This window comes from Bufo bufo, chromosome 11, assembly GCF_905171765.1.
Source record: "Bufo bufo chromosome 11, aBufBuf1.1, whole genome shotgun sequence".
In the NCBI taxonomy this organism is placed as follows: domain Eukaryota; kingdom Metazoa; phylum Chordata; class Amphibia; order Anura; family Bufonidae; genus Bufo; species Bufo bufo.
Genome location: NC_053399.1, coordinates 98,482,808 through 98,506,871, shown reverse-complemented (window position 1 = coordinate 98,506,871; position 24,064 = coordinate 98,482,808). Strand labels below are relative to the sequence as shown.

General features: G+C 47.0%; 1 protein-coding gene across 2 annotated transcripts in view; it reads right to left on the bottom strand.

Moving 5' to 3' along the window:
- The window catches only part of LOC120981404 (protein SMG5-like), a 46,574-nt gene extending 25,191 nt beyond the window's left edge, over positions 1-21,383 (bottom strand). The window contains exons 1-22 of one of the 2 annotated variants that reach the window (XM_040410912.1): positions 21,173-21,379; positions 20,080-20,178; positions 19,835-19,958; positions 19,593-19,749; positions 19,229-19,318; positions 19,007-19,096; positions 18,839-18,917; positions 18,623-18,748; positions 17,666-17,734; positions 17,363-17,571; positions 16,767-16,898; positions 15,910-16,563; positions 15,658-15,827; positions 13,860-13,935; positions 13,606-13,781; positions 13,378-13,536; positions 12,949-13,008; positions 12,709-12,868; positions 12,487-12,577; positions 12,334-12,408; positions 11,621-11,759; positions 9,515-9,783 (exon numbers count right to left, since the gene is read on the bottom strand). In XM_040410912.1, the coding sequence (XP_040266846.1) occupies positions 9,700-9,783; positions 11,621-11,759; positions 12,334-12,408; positions 12,487-12,577; positions 12,709-12,868; positions 12,949-13,008; positions 13,378-13,536; positions 13,606-13,781; positions 13,860-13,935; positions 15,658-15,827; positions 15,910-16,563; positions 16,767-16,898; positions 17,363-17,571; positions 17,666-17,734; positions 18,623-18,748; positions 18,839-18,917; positions 19,007-19,096; positions 19,229-19,318; positions 19,593-19,749; positions 19,835-19,958; positions 20,080-20,178; positions 21,173-21,237 (3,084 nt within the window). In that variant the 5' untranslated portion in view covers positions 21,238-21,379 and the 3' untranslated portion in view covers positions 9,515-9,699. Of the gene's footprint in view, positions 1-9,514; positions 9,784-11,599; positions 11,760-12,333; positions 12,409-12,486; positions 12,578-12,708; positions 12,869-12,948; positions 13,009-13,377; positions 13,537-13,605; positions 13,782-13,859; positions 13,936-15,657; positions 15,828-15,909; positions 16,564-16,766; positions 16,899-17,362; positions 17,572-17,665; positions 17,735-18,622; positions 18,749-18,838; positions 18,918-19,006; positions 19,097-19,228; positions 19,319-19,592; positions 19,750-19,834; positions 19,959-20,079; positions 20,179-21,172 lie in introns of those variants that run through there. The other variant, XM_040410914.1, reaches the window with a different exon arrangement.
- Between the last annotated feature and the right edge of the window lie 2,681 nt (positions 21,384-24,064).

Below are 24,064 nucleotides of genomic sequence, written 5' to 3'. Positions count from 1 at the left end.
ACTGAAGAGGGCGCAAGTGTGCTAGGGCCCAAGGGACTGCCTCTGCAGGTTGCTGACATGTGGGCCCAACATCTTCATCAAGGTTCTGGATGGAAACCACACGGGGGACCCATTAGGAACCCAGAGCTCTGATTACTTTCTGCGTCTCTCTCCGGAGTGAGGGAGAGAGTCACCCGAGAGGAGTCAATTATGAACCCCAAGAATCTTCTTGATGTTGCTGGTACGATCATCAGATTTCTTCCAATTTATTATTCCGCCTAAATGCCGAGAAAAGTAAGAGCCAGATGAAGATGGTACTGCAACATTTCTAGAGACGCGGCTTCTAGTAGCCAGTCGTCTAGATGAGGAATAATTTCTAAACCTCCTAGCCTTAAGGCTGCCACTATAGTGACCACAACCTTTTGTGAAGGTGTGGGGGGCGGAAGAGATTCCAAAGGCCAGACAGCAAACTGAAAATGTCTGACAGTGCCCCTGAGAGAGACAGCAATCCGTAGGTATCTTCTGTTATCCGGATGAACGGGTACATGAAGATATGCATCCTTGAAGTCTATGGGGACCATGAGATCCCCCTGGTTGCAGAACCTGTATGACCAAGCGAATGGTCTCCATTCTGAACCACTTTTGGTTATAAAACGTTCAGGTAACGGAGATCTATTATCATTCGCCAGTTCTTGTCCGGCTTGGGTACAAGGAACACGGGGGAATACACTCCGGATCCTTTCTCTGCAGAGGGCACTCCTCCAGCGCTTCCTTTTGTAGGTAAAGAAGAATGTATTGTTCTAAGCACGCCTGTTTTACAGAAGAGAGGAGTGAGGTCCTCACGAACCTTGAAGGAGAAGGAGCTAAAAAGCTTATTCTGTACCCCTCTCTTATAACTTGAAGGACCCACTGGTCCCGAAATTACAGTGTTCCCAAAGTTTTAGGAAATGGCTGGAGACGTCCACCTACAGGTGTGAGCAAGTCGGGGGGTAATAAGAGTGGTCTACAATAAGACCTACCAGAGGAGTAGAGATGGCGTCAAAGGCTCGACTTCTCCCTAGGGTCCTGGGTGCGAGGATTCCTCTGCGGGATCTATGGTAGGATTGGGATCTGGATCCCCTAAATTGCCTACCTCTCCCCCTTGAGGGATTGTGAGGGAGACACATTCCTTTTTTTATCAGAGAGTCCCTCCATAATCCTATCTAGCTCAGACCAAAATAGTCTCCCTGGTTTGTTAGAGAGGACCACAGAGATTGTACTGGCCACAGAAAGATGCCATCGACTTTGAAGCCAACTTAAGCTGTTGAGAAGCTGCCTCACTCAAGAAATCTGCTCCCAAAAGAGCAGACCTAAACTGAGAACTGATATCAGTTCTAGCCACGCCAGAGTTTACATCTGTTGGAATTTCCAGGAGCTTCTTCCTGAGAAAATTTGCAACCTCCGAGGACGCAACTGCAACTGAGGCGGATGCGGCATATTAGCTTCTTCTTAAAGTGCATTCAACTCTTCTATCCAGTGGATCCTGGAGATTAGAACCATCTTCCAAGGGAACCACCGTGCGTCTTGATAGCTTGGATATGGCTAAATCCACCTTGGGAGGAGGACCCTATTGGTCCAGTTGACTTTGGACTAGGGGATATAATGTTTTAAACCTTTTAGATATTACCGGTCCCTTTTCTGGATGCGTCTATTCAGTTGTCATCAAATTTCTGAGCGACTCTTCCACTTTGAAGGCCCTAGGCCTCCTAGAGGTGGATGTAGACGTTTCCCCTGACCTGATGGATCTCAATAGTCGCTGAACTTTTTCCACCGGGAATATCTGGGTGGTAGTGTCCCTCATCTTCCTCACTATCTGAAGCTGAGAATGGGCTTCATCAACAATCACGTCTTCTCCAAAAAAAAAAAAAACCGAAGATCTCCTAGGAGAACTATGTCTAGTGTCTAGGCCTTTTCTGAGCTAATGCGTCAGTTATGGACTTGCCCACAAACTCCTTCACCCAGGTTATCATGTCCAGAGAATGGGGCTCGTTATCTGGAGGGGGGGCGACAACTCTGACATTTGCTATAAATATAGTGGTCAGGCAGCAAGGCGCTACAGCCCCAACACGTCAGGGTGCCTGCGTTTGGAAGAGGCCTTCCATCCCGAAAAGGCACTTTCTCCGTGCCCGAGAAGACATTGAAAACATAAAAAAAAAAATATTGAAGAAAATAGCGGGATAGCAGCAGAAGCCGAGGGTGGTTTGGAGATTATCAGGTAGCGCCAGCTAGGAGAGTTCCTCAGTCATCACAGTAGTGTGCGTGTTCGCACTATGGCATCAGCAACTCTCAGAACAAGGAGTCAACGGAGAGACAGCTGAAGGAGAAGGAGCTTCTTAAAGAGGACCTTTCACCTGGATATCCTTAATTATTATCCTACCTTATAGTGGCGGCCCCCACTGAGGTCGTGGCACTTTTTTTTCTCTAGAGAACCCCCCCGTTCGTCCACTGTGGTCCCGTGGCCAGGGAGAAGATAACCGCGCCCAGGAGAAATACAAGTCCATATGAGGCGCCAAAAGATACGGGGACCTCAACGACGACCGCCAAGACATCAGTGGGGGTCACACTATGAGGTAGGATAATAATTAGATTTAGGATATCCAGGTGAAAGGTCCTCTTTATATAGCAAGGGGGGGGGGGGGGCTGAATCTTCCGCCTCACTCTGACCTCAGAGAGCCCTACTCCATGGAGGAAAAAGGAGAAAAGAAAAAAACTCTCCAGGGGAAGCTCAAGGTAGAAGCACAGAAAACCACCAATTTTATGTCAGGGAATTAAATAGTGATTGATACTTTAGGTTTAAACCAGTTCCTTCCGGTCCGGTAGTTCCCCGATCCCCCTCGCCAACCGGAGAGAAGCAGAGACGCCAGGACCAAAATGGCGGGGGTGGAGAATGGTAGGTTTAGAAAAACGCTACCTAAACGGCTCTACACAAGGTAAACATAAGACCCTGTCTGCGTCAGGAACGGACAGCTTAAAAGGTACAAGGGATCGTCGCCCCCAGCAGACGCCGCACGCCGATCCTCACGGCTGAGACTGTAAGAACAGAAAGGGAAATTAGAATACAAATCGAACAAATTGGTCTCCAAGAGACGACGACCTGTCCCTTCTGTCCGCAAATAAATGGGGAGGTCTTTATAGGGGCCTAATTGGTTAATTATCACTTTATTTTGATTTAATTAATAAAAGTTCCACCTGTCCTGATTGTCCACAGAGGCAGTAATACCCCAGTTGTGCTTCTGTTGGGACTAAGGAACCTCTAACACACGTCCTCCCAGCTAGGAGCAGTATTATAGTAGTTATATTCTTGTATATAGGAGGCAGTATTATAGTAGTTATATTCCTGTACATAGGAGCAGTATTATAGTAGTTATATTCTTGTACATAGGAGCAGTATTATAGTAGTTATATTCTTGTACATAGGAGCAGTATTATAGTAGTTATATCCTTGTACATAGGAGCAGTATTATAGTAGTTATATCCTTGTACATAGAGGCAGTATTATAGTAGTTATATCCCTGTACATAGGAGCAGTATTATAGTAGTTATATCCCTGTACATAGGAGCAGTATTATAGTAGTTATATTCTTGTACATAGGAGCAGTATTATAGTAGTTATATTCTTGTACATAGGAGCAGTATTATAGTAGTTATATCCCTGTACACAGGAGCAGTATTATAGTAGTTATATTCCTGTACACAGGAGCAGTATTATAGTAGTTATATCCTGTACATAGGAGCAGTATTATAGTAGTTATATCCCTGTACACAGGAGCAGTATTATAGTAGTTATATCCCTGTACATAGGAGCAGTATTATAGTAGTTATATTCTTGTACATAGGAGGCAGTATTATAGTAGTTATATCCCTGTACATAGGAGCAGTATTATAGTAGTTTATATTCTTGTACATAGGAGGCAGTATTATAGTAGTTATATTCTTGTACATAGGAGCAGTATTATGGTAGTTATATTCTTGTACATAGGAGGCAGTATTATAGTAGTTATATCCCTGTACATAGGAGGCAGTATTATAGTAGTTATATTCTTGTACATAGGAGGCAGTATTATAGTAGTTATATCCCTGTACATAGGAGCAGTATTATAGTAGTTATATTCTTGTACATAGGAGGCAGTATTATAGTAGTTATATTCTTGTACATAGGAGCAGTATTATGGTAGTTATATTCTTGTACATAGGAGGCAGTATTATAGTAGTTATATCCCTGTACATAGGGAGCAGTATTATAGTAGTTATATACTTGTACATAGGAGCAGTATTATGGTAGTTATATTCTTGTACATTATGAGGCAGTATTATAATAGTTATATTATTGTACATAGGAGGCAGTATTATAGTAGATATATTCTTGTACATAGGAGCAGTATTATAGTAGTTATATTCTTGTACATAGGAGGCAGTATTATAGTAGTTATATTCTTGTACATAGGAGGCAGTATTATAGTATTATATTCTTGTACATAGGAGCAGTATTATAGTAGTTATATTCTTGTACATAGGAGCAGTATTATAGTAGTTATATTCTTGTACATAGGAGCAGTATTATAGTAGTTATATTCTTGTACATAGGAGCAGTATTATAGTAGTTATATTCTTGTACATAGGAGCAGTATTATAGTAGTTATATTCTTGTACATAGGAGCAGTATATAGTAGTTATATTCTTGTACATAGGAGCAGTATTATAGTAGTTATATTCTTGTACATAGGAGCAGTATTATAGTAGTTATATTCTTGTACATAGGATGCAGTATTATAGTAGTTATATTCTTGTACATAGGAGCAGTATTATAGTAGTTATATTCTTGTACATAGGAGCAGTATTATAGTAGTTAAATTCTTGTACATAGGAGGCAGTATTATAGTAGTTATATTCCTGTACATAGGAGCAGTATTATAGTAGTTATATTCTTGTACATAGGAACAGTATTATAGTAGTTATATTCTTGTACATAGGAGCAGTATTATAGTAGTTATATTCTTGTACATAGGAGGCAGTATTATAGTAGTTATATTCTTGTACATAGGAGGCAGTATTATAGTAGTTATATTCTTGTACATAGGAGCAGTATTATAGTAGTTATATTCTTGTACATAGGAGCAGTATTATAGTAGTTATATTCTTGTACATAGGAGAGTATTATAGTAGTTATATTCTTGTACATAGGAGCAGTATTATAGTAGTTATATTCTTGTACATAGGAGGCAGTATTATAGTAGTTATATTCCTGTACATAGGAGCAGTATTATAGTAGTTATATTCTTGTACATAGTAGGCAGTATTATAGTAGTTATATTCTTGTACATAGGAGCAGTATTATAGTAGTTATATTCTTGTACATAGGAGGCAGTATTATAGTAGTTATATTCTTGTACGTAGGAGGCAGTATTATAGTAGTTATATTCTTGTACATAGGAGCAGTATTATAGTAGTTATATTTTGTACATAGGAGCAGTATTATAGTAGTTATATTCTTGTACATAGGAGCAGTATTATAGTAGTTATATTCCTGTACATAGGAGGCAGTATTATAGTAGTTATATTCTTGTACATAGGAGGCAGTATTATAGTACTTATATTCTTGTACATAGAGGAGTATTATAGTAGTTATATTCTTGTACATAGGAGGCAGTATTATAGTAGTTATATTCTTGTACATAGGAGGCAGTATTATAGTAGTTATATTCTTGTACATAGGAGGCAGTATTATAGTAGTTATATTCTTGTACATAGGAGCAGTATTATAGTAGTTATATTCTTGTACATAGGAGCAGTATTATAGTAGTTATATTCTTGTACATAGGAGCAGTATTATAGTAGTTATTTTCCTGTACATAGGGGCAGTATTATAGCAGTTATATTGTGATAATGGTATTACTGCAGTCCGTTCTGCCGATCAGGTTGGAGTCCGGCTCTTGCTCCCAGTGCAGATCAGCCGGTCACCAATCTATATAACACACAGCAGATATGTGGGTATCTTGTATCCTCAGATGCTTACATCCTGGAAACACAATAGTACTTATGCTTTACTGACAGGCAAGTGAATATTTACTCATTAATTTTTATGACTGGCAGGTATTGGAGTGTCAGCTTGTTGGCTCAGTTTTGCCTTTAAGGCATGATACACATAAGGACACAAGCAGAGTACAGGAAGATCCCGCGATATAAGGTATGCACAGGCAGGGCACAGCTGGTAGTGCCAGTCTGCTGCCCCCATGACTGACCTGGTCCTGGCTGCTCCTGCTGTCATGGGTCCTCCTCGACTCCCGGCTTTGCTGTAGGTGGTGTTGCTGTTTTTGGATGGATTTGATCTGCTTTAGCTGACTGCTTTTTTCACTACATTCCTTGGCTGGACGGCTGGACCAGCGCCAGACCCCCCCCCCCCCCAGACTCCCATTGGTCAGATGCTTGTAGTCAGGAGATCCGGGCTCTGTAAGACGGTCCTTTGTATTACCCTGGAGCGGGCCCCGCACTGTGCCCCATGTACACACCCTCCATTGTAAGCCCCACAGCAATCAATTCCCTCAACAATCCTGAGGCCAAAGAAAAGACGGTGACAGCGGACTTAACCCCATCCTCCCCAGAGACCGCAGCTGCAAGGGTTAATGTGAATTTCCTCACATCCCAGGGAACTGATCCTCAACAAGTGTCACAGGAACCTACACAGTGATATATCCTGCAGATTATTACACCTCTGACCTCTCTAGAGATCTGCAGAACATCGCTCTGTCCTCTCCACCTCCTGACAGATACATAGTGATATATCCTGCAGATTATTACACCACTGACCTCTCTAGAGATCTGCAGAACATCGCTCTGTCCTCTCTACCTCCTGACAGATACATAGTGATAGATCCTGCAGATTATTACACCACTGACCTCTCTAGAGATCTGCAGAACATCGCTCTGTCCTCTCTACCTCCTGACAGATACATAGTGATATATCCTGCAGATTATTACACCACTGACCTCTCTAGAGATCTGCAGAACATCGCTCTGTCCTCTCTACCTCCTGACAGATACATAGTGATATATCCTGCGGATCTGTAATAATTTATGTACAGTTTATTTTGTCTGGTAAGAGGCCCCGTCTGATGCTAAGTTTCTCTCCCATGCTTTACCCTGCAGCTTGGCTCAGCACATAGCGTTACTTTTATTAAAGCAGGGGCACTCGGCGGAGGAGGGCAGGGTACTCGGCGGAGGAGGGCAGGGCACTCGGCGGAGGAGGGCAGGGCACTCGGCGGAGGAGGGCAGGGCACTCGGCGGAGGAGGGCAGGGCACTCGGCGGAGGAGGGCAGGGCACTCGGCGGAGGAGGGCAGGGCACTCGGCGGAGGAGGGCAGGGCACTCGGCGGAGGAGGGCAGGGCACTCGGCGGAGGAGGGCAGGGCACTCGGCGGAGGAGGGCAGGGCACTCGGCGGAGGAGGGCAGGGCACTCGGCGGAGGAGGGTAGGGCACTCGGCAGAGGAGGGTAGGGCACTCGGCGGAGGAGGGTAGGGCACTCGGCGGAGGAGGGTAGGGCACTCGGCGGAGGAGGGCAGGGCACTCGGCGGAGGAGGGCAGGGCACTCGGCGGAGGAGGGTAGGGCACTCGGCGGAGGAGGGTAGGGCACTCGGTGGAGGAGGGTAGGGCACTTGGAGGAGGGCGGCAGGGCACTTGGTGGAGGAGGGCAGGGCACTTAGAAACGCCCCTGTAATAAAGTTACGGGGTGATTTTCCACTGGGATAAGGTTACGGATAACAATCCCGCATGTGGAATCCGAGGAGACGTCGCACCCATGCGGGCGCCGCTGATATCGGATTCTGCACAGGCTGTTATAATGCTGCTTTATACCAGGAGCCGCCATGTTTTTGACCCCATGCCAGCTGGGAAGGGGTTAAGCTCGGGGCCCCTTTAAGCCTGCAGTTGCTCCCGTTCTTTTCTGCGGCCGTAATTCTCATTAACATTCACGGCTCCTGCCCGAAAAGCTTTGCCAAGGGAAAGCGGGCAGCCATCCCTGCGCTGTAGAACGAGCCGCCAATCCCTGCCCGCTCACACATGCCAAGCTCCGCCATCAGACCCATCGCACCCCCAAATATAAGGGAGGCTCCCAGCCTTTAGCTACAGGAGGCAGGGTTTTTAAGTAAACTTCCGGGTTTTAAAGCTGCAGCTTCGTACTGAGCACAGCCTGGTTATGCCATTTCACCAGATGGCAGCACAATACCCACCTATAACTGAGCAAAATTCAGTGCTGCATCGTCTTCTACACCAGTCACATCCAGAGCTGCATCAAGTCATAGCTTATACTCCAGCTGTTCTGATACTACAGCTCCTTACCGCTCCTACTTTCAGTTCTATGGGGGCTACAAGAACAGCCGAACAAGTGCGTATGCAGTCACATCTAGAGCTGCATCCGACCGTATCCTCCAGTCACATCTAAACCTGCATCCACCCTCATCCTCCAGTCACATCTAGAGCTGCATCCACCCTCATCCTCCAATCACAGATTTACATCAGACCATATCCTCCAGTCACATCTAGAGCTGCATCCAACCTTATCCTCCAGTCACATCTAGAGCTGCATCAGACCGTATCCTCCAGTCACATCTAGAGCTGCATCAGACAGAATCCTCCAGTCACATCTAGAGCTGCATCAGACCGTATCCTCGTCACATCTAAAGCTGCATCCGACCTTATCCTCCAGTCATATCTAGAGCTGCATCAGACTGTATTCTCCAATCACACCTAAAGCTGCATCAGACTATCTTCCAGAGCTGCATTCGCAGTTCTGCTGGTTCTTATTATGAACTAGTCATCAGATTATAATCAGTTTAGTGCACCGCATTATCTCTTGCATGCAGCAGACTCTCTGGTGCGACTCCATCTCTCCTCGTGATGCAGCAGAGCTGAGTGTGCACTGTACCGGAGACAGGAAAGCATTGTAAACACAGCTTTGGATGTGACCGGAGCACAAGACATGAATCTGATTCACAGCAGAAGTAGAATACCCGGCGAAGTGTTTCCGATATTTGTAGGATTCTCCTACGCGAGTCGCTGGCAGCCATCGCGTCTGCAATCCGTTTTCACCGATTGATGATGTCATTCGATTGCCTTTTTCCCATTGTACAAAGCCAATGACGGCCATGACTGCAGTACACTAGAGTCACCACAGTGCGGCAGTATTGGCCATCTACCCCGAGTCTCTCCGCGCACAGTGCACAAAATAACCACTTTCCGGTCGTGCGTTAAATAAAATAGCGCCGTTTTCTTTATTCGACATTCTCCAAGAGCTTAAAGAAAACAGGGGATCATGGGAGGGGGAGGGGGAGGGGTCAATGGGGGAAGGGGAACTGCGCAAGGTCCAGTCACCACACTACACGAGACAAAGAGGTGTCGGAATGGTCCGATCAGCCAGGGGGTCTGGAAGATGGCCACCCGCGACCCCAGGTCAAACACGGAGGTCACACATAGTAGGAGATGAATGCCTAGCATCGCCAACAGCCAGCGGAAGGCAAGCCCCGCCCACCATCTTTCCGGAGCCACGCCCACCAGCTGCTCAGAAGAGGACGGTGCGTGTTTCTTTATTGTACATCTCGCTGGTTACTTCTTTGCTGTTTGGTTTCGTTTTTCTTCGTTTTCCAAATCGTTTTATTTCTTTTTATATCACCAGCGCCAATGACCTCTGACCTCAGCCCATCTCCTTCCACTGCTTGTAGAAATCTAGAACGTTCTTGATCTCGATGTTGGAGTTGGATACGGCCTGCAAGGCAGACTGACAGAACAGGACAGGATAAGTAACGGGTGTATATGGCAGAATAGTGAGTGCAGCTCTGGAGTAGAATACAGGATAAGTAATGTATGTACACAGTGACTGCACCAGCAGAATAGTGAGTGCAGCTCTGGAGTATAATACAGGATGTAACTCAGGATCAGTACAGGATAAGTAATGTATGTGCACAGCGACTGCACCAGCAGAATAGTGAGTGCAGCTCTGGGGTATAATACAGGATGTAACTGAGGATCAATACAGGATAAGTAATGTATGTACACAGCGACGGCACCAGCAGAATAGTGAGTGCAGCTCTGGAGTATAATACAGGATGTAATTCAGGATCAGTACAGGAGAAGTAATGTATGTACACAGTGACTGCACCAGCAGAATAGTGAGTGCAGCTCTGGAGTATAATACAGGATGTAACTCAGGATCAGTACAGGATAAGTAATGTATGTGCACAGCGACTGCACCAGCAGAATAGTGAGTGCAGCTCTGGAGTATAATACAGGATGTATCTCAGGATCAGTACAGGATAAGTAATGTATGTACACAGTGACTGCACCAGCAGAATAGTGAGTGCAGCTCTGGAGTATAATACAGGATGTAACTCAGGATCAGTACAGGATAAGTAATGTATGTACACAGTGACTGCACCAGCAGAATAGTGAGTGCAGCTCTGGAGTATAATACAGGATGTAACTCCGGATCAGTACAGGATAAGTAATGTATGTACACAGTGACTGCACCAGCAGAATAGTGAGTGCAGCTCTTGAGTATAATACAGGATGTAACTCAGGATCAGTACAGGATAAGTAATGGATGAACACAGTGACTGCACCAGCAGAATAGTGAGTGCAGCTCTGGGGTATAATACAGGAGGTAACTCAGGATCAGTACAGGATAAGTAATGTATGTACACAGTGACTGCACCAGCAGAATAGTGAGTGCAGCTCTGGAGTATAATACAGGATGTAACTCAGGATCAGTACAGGATAAGTAATGTATGTACACAGTGACTGCACCAGCAGAATAGTGAGTGCAGCTCTGGGGTATAATACAGGATGTAACTGAGGATCAATACAGGATAAGTAATGTATGTACACAGTGACGGCACCAGCAGAATAGTGAGTGCAGCTCTGGAGTATAATACAGGATGTAACTCAGGATCAGTACAGGATAAGTAATGTATGTGCACAGCGACTGCACCAGCAGAATAGTGAGTGCAGCTCTGGGGTATAATACAGGATGTAACTGAGGATCAATACAGGATAAGTAATGTATGTACACAGTGACGGCACCAGCAGAATAGTGAGTGCAGCTCTGGAGTATAATACAGGATGTAATTCAGGATCAGTACAGGATAAGTAATGTATGTACACAGTGACTGCACCAGCAGAATAGTGAGTGCAGCTCTGGAGTATAATACAGGATGAGTCATGTATGTGTCTCTGTATATTATGACTTCTAGTGGTGAATGTTCTCTCTGTAACGTCCCTGATTGATGACAATCCTTGGTTTCCACACAGCAGGTTCCTTCCGTGGTTTCTACAGTCTTTAGAAATCAACTTTTTTTCTGAAAAAAGGAACCTGTGGTTTTTGTGTTGAGCTCAGTTAGAGATGAAATAGCCACAAAACATCAGAGACTGAGAAGCACAAACATTTCCTGAGCTTTCTAGTCCCAAAACTAAACCAGGAAACGTCTCGGCCCCTGCATCAATCTACTGGTGGGACTGGTGCCTCCGCGGAGTCAGTGCCCCCCTTACCTCCTGCACATAAGCCAAGTAATAGATACAGGGGATTGGGGGGGACGTACCTGCATGGGGCGAGTACATACCTGCACGGCAGGGGAGAAACGTTCCGGGTCCTCGAGCTGGAAGCCGGTTATAATGGTCACCATGCCTGCCGTCTCCTCCTCGTTGCTGCCCTGGGACACCGTCAGCTGTTTGCAGCTGTCCAGAATCTTATACAGATGCCTGTCATAGGATCAGACGATGGTGAGGAGTCATACATGAGGGGAGGACACGTCCGAAGACCCCCTCCACCCGCCAGTGCCAAGACCTGCCCTAGCCAAGTATCCCAGAGGGGCGACCCAGCATCTGAAAACGGGGCGACATAAAGCAGGCCGCCCCACAAACTTGTGGAATACAGGGGTTGTACACGATTAGAAAAATGATGGTTGTTGTCTTATCCGAAGGGCGCCACCCCTGTCCACAGGCTGTGTGCGGTACTGCAGAAGGGATGCAACTGTGCTGCAATACCACTTACAACCTGTTTATAACTGTGGCGCTGTTTTAAAAATAAAAATAAAATTGCCCATGTTTTTCAGATCCAGGAAAATCCCTTTAATACTATAGGGTGAGAGAATGGGATGACATGACTGTCGCCAGGAAGCTTCTCCGCTTCTGATGGGCATTCCGAACCTGGCAGTGTCGTTGCTATGGAATAACTGCCTAGCAACCAGGGGCTTCAATGGTGTTTATTTCCTAGGAACCAGTCTCTGCTCGGGAGTGAAGGGCAGAGAATGGGCAAGGAATGGGGGGCTCTTACCAGGCGTTTGTATCCTGCCGCTTTAGCTTGTTCCTCTCGAAGATCTTCCCGGCTTCTTTCTGGCAGCGGATATACCTGAAAACAAGGCGAGAGCGCTGGTCACGATTAACCCTTACAATCCCAGGGCGACGCTCTGTGAGGACACGATCCTACCTGTTCCCCTTCTTAAACTCCGCTTCTAGGTATCGGATCCCGTCTCGGGCACCGGCATTCTCCTTCTTCAGAAAGTCTAGGCCGTCTATAACTAGAACAAACAAAGGATGGGGGAGGATGATGGGGGTCACTCAATTATTGCTTGAGCAAACTTCCACCGCAATGCATCACGGTCCCAATCTGCTGACGGGGTCTGAACGTGGCACTGGGCCGTGGACTTACCCGTCTGAGGGATGATGATAATGAACCTCCCGCTGTTTGCAAGTTGCCGGATGGCGTTCAGGTGCTGGCAGAGGGCCTGGGTGTCCGGTAGGAGGTACGGCGACATGGCGGACTGAGATTTAGGCTGCTGTAGGGTGCCCTCTAGCTGCGATACCTCTAACTGCAGGCAAGGAAACCAAAGGTGACCCATGGACCTGGTGTGCTCAGGTACAGGGGGGTGGCAGGGGCAGGACAGGTTACCTGGAGCCTTAGCTGGGCCATGTCTCTCATGAGACGGTTCCTCCGAGCTTCCTCCTGAGCCTAGGAAAAAGACACTAGCCGTCAGACATCTTGGCAGGGTCACGGTTCACCAAATACCAGAGGATCAGCTTCATTTCCCACCGGAAGTGACAGTGGCTATTAATGGCGGTGCCAGCTGTCCCCATCCATCTCCAGTCCGCTCCCTGGCCTAATTCCTGCTCAGCTGACAAGGATTCCACGAGGAAGGGGTGACATAAAATATTAACCTTCTGCATGCCAGCATATGGATGGAAGCCTCAGGTCACCCACCAGCAACAGACTGGGTTGTGGACTGTGTAACTGGTGAATGAATAGGTTGCCATCTAGTGGTCACAAGGAGGCACTGCAGCCTGTCTACTACTACACGTGAGGTAATAAAGCAGAGCTCACCATGCGGAACTGCGCCTGCGCCTGGTGCAGAATGTCGTCTTGCTGGGCCTCGACGATGCTGGTGAAGATCCCTAGCTCCGGGTTGTACTGCAAGACGTTGCCCTGCAGCCGAGTGAGGAAATGGCCGAAGCTTCGGATGTAACCGCTGCGCACAATGGACTGAAATCAGAAGAGCAGAGAGGTGAGGGTGGCGCATACCAATAAAGGCCGGATGATGAGGATCCTTACCTCTTCCAGGACAGTCAGCACTGGACGCTCCTTCTCAAAGTTAAACTTGCGATGTGCTGCCTTGAGTGGCGGTAGGTTCCTCAGAGCAGCGTCCTCGGGGAGTAAGATGTGGTGGCTCATGTCCGCCTGCTCCGACTCCTGCAGCAGACTCTGAACCTCGCTGCACAGGGAGATCCCTGAGGAACAGCATGGGTTAATACATGGATACAGGCAGCAGATGTGCACAGGTCATACAACCCCCATCATCTGCTTACCAGACTCCTGGATCTTGGCAGCAGACGGTAGCAGGTTTAGGAGCACCGACAGTCTGTTCCATAAACTCTGGGAGCTCTGAGAGGGGAAAGAGGAGACGTCTGAACAAGACCCTATCTAATGCAGACCCCTAAATAGAGCCCAGCCGGAGAAGGGGGGCCAGGACTGCAAGTAATGGATGGAGGGATCAGAAACAGGTTATCCCACTATTAACTACAATTGTAGAACATTTCAACTTTGTATTCTTCTCTGTGTCCCCCTCAACCCCATTGCCAATCCGAACTATGGTCCACTGGGGGGCGCCACATGACCATTTCCTGCCTACAGCTGGCATGCGCTCGGTACGTCTTTCATTCCCACATCACAGCCAGTCTGGTAGTTCCCTGGTCAGTCCGCTTCCCCCTCTAACATCTGCACAGAGTCTTCAGAAGGTTCCCTGGTCAGTCCACTTCTCCCCCTCTAACATCTGCACATAGTCTTCAGAAGGTTCCCTGGTCAGTCCGCTTCTCCCTCTAATATCTGCACAGAGTCTTCAGAAGGTTCCCTGGTCAGTCCGCTTCCCCCTCTAACATCTGCACATAGTCTTCAGAAGGCTCCCTGGTCAGTCCGCTTCCCCCTCTAACATCTGCACATAGTCTTCAGAAGGTTCCCTGGTCAGTCCGCCTCCCCCTCTAACATCTGCACAGTGTCTTCAGAAGGTTCCCTGGTCAGTCCGCTTCCCCCTCTAACATCTGCACATAGTCTTCAGAAGGTTCCCTGGTCAGTCCGCTTCTCCCTCTAACATCTGCACATAGTCTTCAGAAGGTTCCCTGGTCAGTCCGCTTCTCCCTCTAACATCTGCACATAGTCTTCAGAAGGTTCCCTGGTCAGTCCACTTCTCCCTCTAACATCTGCACATAGTCTTCAGAAGGTTCCCTGGTCAGTCCGCTTCTCCCCCTAACATCTGCACATAGTCTTCAGAAGGTTCCCTGGTCAGTCCGCTTCCCCCTCTAACATCTGCACAGAGTCTTCAGAAGGTTCCTTGGTCAGTCCGCTTCTCCCTCTAACATCTGCACATAGTCTTCAGAAGGTTCCCTGGTCAGTCCACTTCTCCCCCTCTAACATCTGCACATAGTCTTCAGAAGGTTCCCTGGTCAGTCCACTTCTCCCCCCCTAACATCTGCACATAGTCTTCAGAAGGTTCCCTGGTCAGTCCGCTTCCCCCTCTAACATCTGCACATAGTCTTCAGAAGGTTCCCTGGTCAGTCCGCTTCTCCCTCTAATATCTGCACAGAGTCTTCAGAAGGTTCCCTGGTCAGTCCGCTTCCCCCTCTAACATCTGCACATAGTCTTCAGAAGGTTCCCTGGTCAGTCCGCTTCCCCCTCCAACATCTGCACAGAGTCTTCAGAAGGTTCCCTGGTCAGTCCACTTCCCCCCCTAACATCTGCACATAGTCTTCAGAAGGTTCCCTGGTCAGTCTGCTTCTCCCCCTGGCAGTTGTGAACATGGTTCTTAGTCAGCTCCCCTGCTGTGATCGGAGGAGCAATATGCAGAAACTCCATCTTTGGGGGAGCAACTGAGCATGTATGACCACCAGCACTCAGCTCATTAGAAGCATTTGCACACCAGGTGGCGCCATACTGCGTATGTTGGTCGTAACTCTTTACTAGATAAGAGGGAATGGTCATGTATGATCTATACCAGGAATATATCTAATTGTGGGACAACCCCTTTAAGACCGTGACTCCCCAGTTGGGATGGGGGGGGGGTCACAATATAGATCACAGCTCCGGCATATCAGCGGTTTCTCAGCCTTGTACCTGTGCACACATGATTATTATATTCGTGTTGGTCCTCAGCCAGTCCAGGAAGACCTTGACACTTGCCAGAAGCCCCTCGCTGGTGATCACCTCCAGCCTCTCCTGAAGGCTCCGCTCATTGGGACCGGATTTGTTGCTCTCCACACTTTCTTCAGAGTCAGAGACATCTCCTAGGAAGAGTTGGCGGCTCAATAATTGGCAGTCGATGGAAAGGCATATGCATCAAATGGGAAGTCTGGGTGACAAACTTACCTTGTCCCATCAGGTTGGTCTTCTCTGCCTCTCCGTTCATGAGCGGTTCTGGTTCTTTGGTGACCGGAGGTGCAGGTTCTGGTTTCACAAAGACGTTGGTGAAGGTGGGCGCCAAGCGGAAGCAGCGCTTGGTTTGGAACATCTGGGTAGACATGGCTTGCAGGTTACTGGCTATGCTGGCTTCACTGGTGGTGGCAACAGGACCATTCACAGACTCCTGGGCATCTGCCTTGGCAGAGCTCACAGGTTTGGTATCTTCTGTGGTCCTGAGAACTTCCTTGATTTCCATTGGGTTCTTTGCCTCCTCTTTGGGGTGGTCCTCCATGTCTTCCAGGTCAGAACGTGACTCCTGACTGTTCATGTCAGAATCCGACTCTATGTCAAAGGCGGCTTCTTCGTCGCTCTTTTCCGACGCGCTCTCAGAAATGTCACTGCCCTTGGCCGATCCGTGGCTGGAGTCGGAGTCAAACCCCTCGCTCAGGTCGCTCTCGTCCACCTTCCTGACAGGTCTCCTTCTCCTGAGACGGGAGAGGCGCGAGTATTTCTGGCTTTTCTTGCTTTGAGGTTTGGCTCGTGTTTGCTTGTTGACCTGGTTCAGCTCAGGTTCAGGGTCTCTCTCAATCACGTGAGAGACCTCTCTGGATTCTGGATCTTCTGCAGAAGGAAATTACAAGCCAATGGCGTCACTCTCTAATGCATGGGGGGAGGGGGGGGGGGGGGGGGTGGACGACGACTTGAAACCCCCAAAAAAGTGCTGAATCACACGCCACCCTGAAATTCTCGTATAGGATCTGCCCAATGGAGGCAGCAATCGTGACGGAGCTTGAACACCCATCGTAAGTGATCTGAGCACCCACCTGGACTGTCGTTCTGAAAGGCAGGGACCGAGCTCTCCTCTAGTTCTGCCTGAAGTCTGATATTCACATGGTTCACCAGATGGGAGAAGAGAGCGAGCGTGAAGGCTATGGCGGCGCTGTACTGCTTGGAATCTGGTAGGAGAAGGAGATGACACGGCACTGGGGATCACTGGTATGTACTGGTTTACAGTCAGATGTGTACTGCACATTAATCCCTTATGGGCACAACTTCAGAGGCAGGAAACCACTGTGCCCACACCCCGTGTGAGCCCCCCCATCTACCGAGAAGAGACAACCAGGGTTACCCACTTGTGGGGCTAATTTGCTTTTAACTGACACCTCCAAGAGGCAATTTAGTGGGTGAAATCTGCACAGATTTTGAAGCAAAGGGAACGCCCTTTAGGACGACATCTGCCATACACGTGCAGTAGATATCCGGACATTAATGATGCCGCCCCTCAGGACCTGAGCCAGCGCCATAGCTATCAGATGCCTGCTGCTTTATACAGCAAACACCTGGAGGCAATGTCTGTGATCGGCGATATTGGCGATCGTGGACATTTAACCTGTCTGGCGCCTCCTAGACACCATCTCACCTGCCCTCTTCATGCTGTGGACGCACATCAGGCAGATGACAGCCATCCTGAAGACCAGCAGATCCGGCAGAAAGGAATAGCCTCCTTCATACTCCTCCTCATCCTCGCTGGCCGAGCTCAGGTTGATGGAGGAGGGCAGGTAGAACATGCACAGATTGAAATCCTCCAGGACTGACTGGCACAGAGAGGTGAGCTCGGAATCCATGAAGCTGGGGAGGGGAGACAGGTGATTAAAGGAAGCGTCCTGGACACCTGAGAGGGCGTGCCACAGGTAGGTGAACATTGTGTTACAGAGCCACTTACCTGCTCTTAGGCTGCAGGAGTCTCTGAAGATACATGAAGCTGACCAGCAAGCGCTTGATGTCCTTACACCTGCAGGTGCAATAGAAAGTCAGTGGAACCAGAGCCTCGTGCCTCACTCCAGAGGCATCTACAAGGTTCCCAATGCCACAAAAAACATTCCACATTCTACATACTTCTCCATCTAGCAGCTGGATCCTAATGCTTTTGCAATTGCATGTAAATAAAAATTTTGTACAGCCGGTAAGCTATTCAATAAAATGTGTCTGTATAGCGCCACCTGCTATTCGTTATTTTCCTTATTTCTCGTCAACCCTAAGCTGTAGCATTAACAGGGAGAGAGCTGCAGCAGAAAGAACACGCCCCCTGAGCTGTGATAGGGAGAGAGCTGCAGCAGAAAGAACACGCCCCCTGAGCTGTGATAGGGAGAGAGCTGCAGCAGAAAGAACACGCCCCCTGAGCTGTGATAGGGAGAGAGCTGCAGCAGAAAGAACACGCCCCCTGAGCTGTGATAGGGAGAGAGCTGCAGAAGAAAGAACACGCCCCCTAAGCTGCGATAGGGAGAGAGCTGCAGCAGAAAGAACACGCCCCCTGAGCTGTGATGGGGAGAGAGCTGCAGCCAAAAGAACACGCCCCCTGAGCCGTGATGGGGAGAGCGCTGCAGCCGAAAGAACACGCCCCCCTGAGCCGTGATAGGGAGAGAGCTGCAGCAGAAAGAACACGCCCCCCTGAACTGTGATAGGGAGAGAGCTGCAGCAGAAGCTGAGCTGCCAGTTAGAAATACATCTAGCACAGCAAATGGAGCAATGATTGAGGAGATCTCTGGATCCATGTGAGGTTCTGGGCTGGTTCTAGCTTTGGTAGAATGGGATCGTCATCTTTACATTAGTAATAGTCTAAAAAAAACACCTTGGATCCAGTGGGAGCCCCCACTCGGGCCCCTGTGTTAGCCCCCCTCACCTCTTCTTGCTGGGTGACAGTTTGCGGTTCTCACTCTTCTTCAGCTGGTGATACATCTTGGCCGCCTTGTCGTACAGTCTCTTCAGGTTGCCGTACGCCCCTTCAAAGGAGACCTCGGACTGTATACTGTGCAGGGGAGACAACGGGAACAGGTCAGGGGGGGGGAAGAGGAGCGCAAGGCAGAAAAACCGTCCTCTGCGCAGTGACTGCACTCACCAGCGCAGGTAGCAGTAGGTGGCTTCCACGTGGTAGTACCTGCTCCCCGCTAACGTGCCAAGCTGGTTAAAGGGCATCCCTGACCAAGAGGAAATCACGTTAACATCAAGCAATACAAGTCGTCGGGGCGCCGCTCCCGTACCCTGCTCTGTGCCCCCGACAACTCACCCATCTGAGGCACCACTGTCAGAGCCTGGTAATAAAACCTCTCCGCCAACTTCTCCGTGTCGACGAGCGCCAGTTCATTCTGATAGCGAGCTGGAGAGAGACAAATACACGTTGAATTCTGTATGGGGGTGAGGGGTACAACTCCCAATATCTGGATGTATTCACTAACAGCAAGCAGAGATCTTGAAAACCAGGATTAACAGATGCATAAAGCCGCCTTACCCAGGTCTCCCAGGTACACCAGACACCTGTGGCATGCCATCTGCGCCCACTCCATCTCTTTCGCGGAGGCAGAAACCGGTTTCTTGCAGCCTGTGGCGGGAACGCAAAGCAGAGGAAATGGTCACAGTATGCTTAAAGGGGAACTCCACTTTGGCTTGATTCCTTAATGGCAGGGCCTTCATGACTCGCTAAATTTTTAATTGTTGCTTAGCAAAAAAAAAAAAATATCAACGCTGCTGTGGGGATCTGAGTTGTCACGCACTTTTTTTATTGTGAGGTTTTGGAAAGAGGACAAACTTTTTCCCTGATCTCTATTGGATCAAGGAATACACCCCCCCCCCCCCCCCCACCCCCACGGACTGACCGATGAGCGGGTCGGAGACGTGGGTCCAGTCTATGCAGTACTGCAGCTCCAGCTGGTAGTGGGACTGGATGTAGAGGAGGAGGTGCTGGTAGAAGCCCACCCCGGCGATCAGGTGGGTGCGGTAGGCGCACTCCAGAGCGCTGCGGCTGTGAATGTGCTGCAGAAGAAAGCCAGAGCATTATATCAGCACAGCAGGGATACCTCTGACCCGCAGAGCTTACAATCTACTGCAGAAGACTCACCTTCTTGTTGGTCTTGATGAGCTGGATGACTTCATAGTAGACTTTCCTCCAGAGAACTTCCTCAGCTTTCCTGCCATATTCCACGGGGTGAAGGAACATAAGCTTGACACACAGCTCCCGTAGCCTGCGGGCGGAGCACAACATGGGTGAGACAACGAGACCGCTGTCCGCGTGGAGGGGGCGCTATAATCCAATACTGGACACTATAAAAGATTAGCAGGAGTATGGCGGAGGACCGGACTCACTTGTTCCGTAGACTGATGTTCTCAGGCTTGAACACCTCCTGGTAGGCGGTCTTGTTGGAAATGATAAGGTCGAGGCGGTGCACCGTCTCCACCACGGCCCTGCAAGACACGAAACGTGCCCCTTACTGACAGCGTGGTCGACTACATATCCCAGGAGCGCTTTACTATCATGTCCCCCACTTCTCCTGACCCTCTCACTGTCTCCTGATCCCCTGGTGTCCCCCCCCCCCCCCTCACACTGTCTCCTGATCCCCTGGTGTCCCCCCCCCCCCTTACACTGTCTCCTGATCCCCTGGTGTCCCCCCCCCCCCCTTACACTGTCTCCTGATCCCCTGGTGTCCCCCCCCCCCTCACACTGTCTCCTGATCCCCTGGTGTCCCCCCCCCCTCACACTGTCTCCTGATCCCCTGGTGTCCCCCCCCCCTCACACTGTCTCCTGATCCCCTGGTGTCCCCCCCCCCTCACACTGTCTCCTGATCCTCTCCTGTCCCCCCCCCCTTACACTGTCTCCTGATCCTCTCCTGTCTCCTGATCCTCTCCTGTCTCCTGATCCTCTCCTGTCCCCCCCCCCTTACACTGTCTCCTGATCCTCTCCTGTCCCCCCCCCCCCTTACACTGTCTCCTGATCCTCTCCTGTCCCCCCCCTTACACTGTCTCCTGATCCTCTCCTGTCCCCCCCCCCTTACACTGTCTCCTGACCCTCTCCTGTCCCCCCCCCCTTACACTGTCTCCTGACCCTCTCCTGTCCCCCCCCCCCTTACACTGTCTCCTGACCCTCTCCTGTCCCCCCCCCCCTTACACTGTCTCCTGATCCTCTCCTGTCCCCCCCCCCCTCACACTGTCTCCTGATCCTCTCCTGTCCCCCATTACACCGTCTCCTGATCCTCTCCTGTCCCCCCCATTACACCGTCTCCTGATCCTCTCCTGTCCCGTCCCCCCATTACACTGTCTCCTGATCCTCTCCTGTCCCCCCCTTACACTGCCTCCTGATCCCCTGGTGTCCCCTCCTTACACTGCCTCCTGACCCCCTGGTGCCCCCCTTTGCACTGCCCCCTCCTCTCATGCCCCCTGTACACACGTCCCGTCCTCTCACCTGTACAGCCGCTTGGTGTGCAGCACCTTGGCCTCAGGCTCGGTGTCAGCGGTTCCCTGGCTCATGTCTCCGGTCAGCTCCGATCCACCAAGTCCGCCATGTCTGTCAGTCAGCTGCCAAATATCGCGGGAGTACAGGAAAGACTACGCGTGTGGGCGTGCCTGCCTGGAACGTCCCCAAACGGGACTCAGTAGGCGGAGCTAATCTACAGGACTCGTTACGTCACCGACCTGGAGGCGGGAAAGTGGTTGGTGTAGAAGAAGAGTACCTGAGAGATAGAGCGCTGAGACGTATATGGTGTGTGATACGGTGTGTGATATGGTACTAAATACGTCATAGTATTATACATATACAGTGTGTTATACATTATATACATCATACACTCCTTATATACCTCATAGTATTATACATATACCGTGTGTTATATATTATATACCTCATACTACATCATACACTCCTTATATACCTCATAGTATTATAGATATACAGTGTGTTATATATTATATACCTCATACTACATCATACACTCCTTATATACCTCATAGTATTATAGATATACAGTGTGTTATATATTATATACCTCATACTACATCATACACTCCTTATATACCTCAGTATATTATACATATACAGTGTGTTATATATTATATACCTCATACATCATACACTCCTTATATACCTCATAGTATACATATACCGTGTGTTATATATTATATACCTCATACTACATAATACACCCCTTATATACCTCATAGTATTATAGATATACAGTGTGTTATATATTATATACCTCATACTACATCATACACTCCTTATATACCTCATAGTATTATACATATACAGTGTGTTATATATTATATACCTCATACATCATACACTCCTTATATACCTCATAGTATTATACATATACCGTGTGTTATATATTATATACCTCATACTACATCATACACTCCTTATATACCTCATAGTATTATACATATACCGTGTGTTATATATTATATACCTCATACTACATCATACACCCCTTATATACCTCATAGTATTATACATATACCGTGTGTTATATATTATATATCTCATACTACATCATACACTCCTTATATACCTCATAGTATTATACATATACAGTGTTATATATTATATACCTCATACTACATCATACACTCCTTATATACCTCATAGTATTATACATATACCGTGTGTTATACATTATATACCTCATACTACATCATACACTCCTTATATACCTCATAGTATTATACATATACCGTGTGTTATACATTATATACCTCATACTACATCATACACCCCTTATATACCTCATAGTATTATACATATACAGTGTTATATATTATATACCTCATACTACATCATACACTCCTTATATACCTCATAGTATTATACATATACCGTGTGTTATACATTATATACCTCATACTACATCATACACCCCTTATATACCTCATAGTATTATACATATACAGTGTTATATATTATATACCTCATACTACATCATACACTCCTTATATACCTCATAGTATTATACATATACCGTGTGTTATATATTATATACCTCATACACCCCTTATATACCTCATAGTATTATAGATATACAGTGTGTTATATATTATATACCTCATACTACATCATACACTCCTTATATACCTCATAGTATTATAGATATACAGTGTGTTATATATTATATACCTCATACTACATCATACACTCCTTATATACCTCAGTATATTATACATATACAGTGTGTTATATATTATATACCTCATACTACATCATACACCCCTTATATACCTCATAGTATTATACATATACCGTGTGTTATATATTATATACCTCATACTACATCATACACCCCTTATATACCTCATAGTATTATACATATACCGTGTGTTATATATTATATACCTCATACTACATCATACACCCCTTATATACCTCATAGTATTATACATATACAGTGTTATATATTATATACCTCATACTACATCATACACTCCTTATATACCTCATAGTATTATACATATACCGTGTGTTATATATTATATACCTCATACTACATCATACACTCCTTATATACCTCATAGTATTATACATATACCGTGTGTTATACATTATATACCTCATACTACATCATACACCCCTTATATACCTCATAGTATTATACATATACAGTGTTATATATTATATACCTCATACTACATCATACACTATTTATATACCTCATAGTATTATACATATACCGTGTGTTATATATTATATACCTCATACTACATCATACACTCCTTATATACCTCATAGTATTATACATATAGCGTGTGTTATATATTATATACCTCATACTACATCATACACCCCTTATATACCTCATAGTATTATACATATAGCGTGTGTTATATATTATATACCTCATACTACATCATACACCCCTTATATACCTCATAGTATTATACATATACCGTGTGTTATATATTATATATCTCATACTACATCATACACTCCTTATATACCTCATAGTATTATACATATACCGTGTGTTATACATTATATACCTCATACTACATCATACACTCCTTATATACCTCATAGTATTATACATATACCGTGTGTTATATATTATATACCTCATACTACATCATACACCCCTTATATACCTCATAGTATTATACATATACCGTGTGTTATACATTATATACCTCATACTACATCATACACCCCTTATATACCTCATAGTATTATACATATACCGTGTGTTATACATTATATACCTCATACTACATCATACACTCCTTATATACCTCATAGTATTATACATATACCGTGTGTTATACATTATATACCTCATACTACATCATACACTCCTTATATACCTCATAG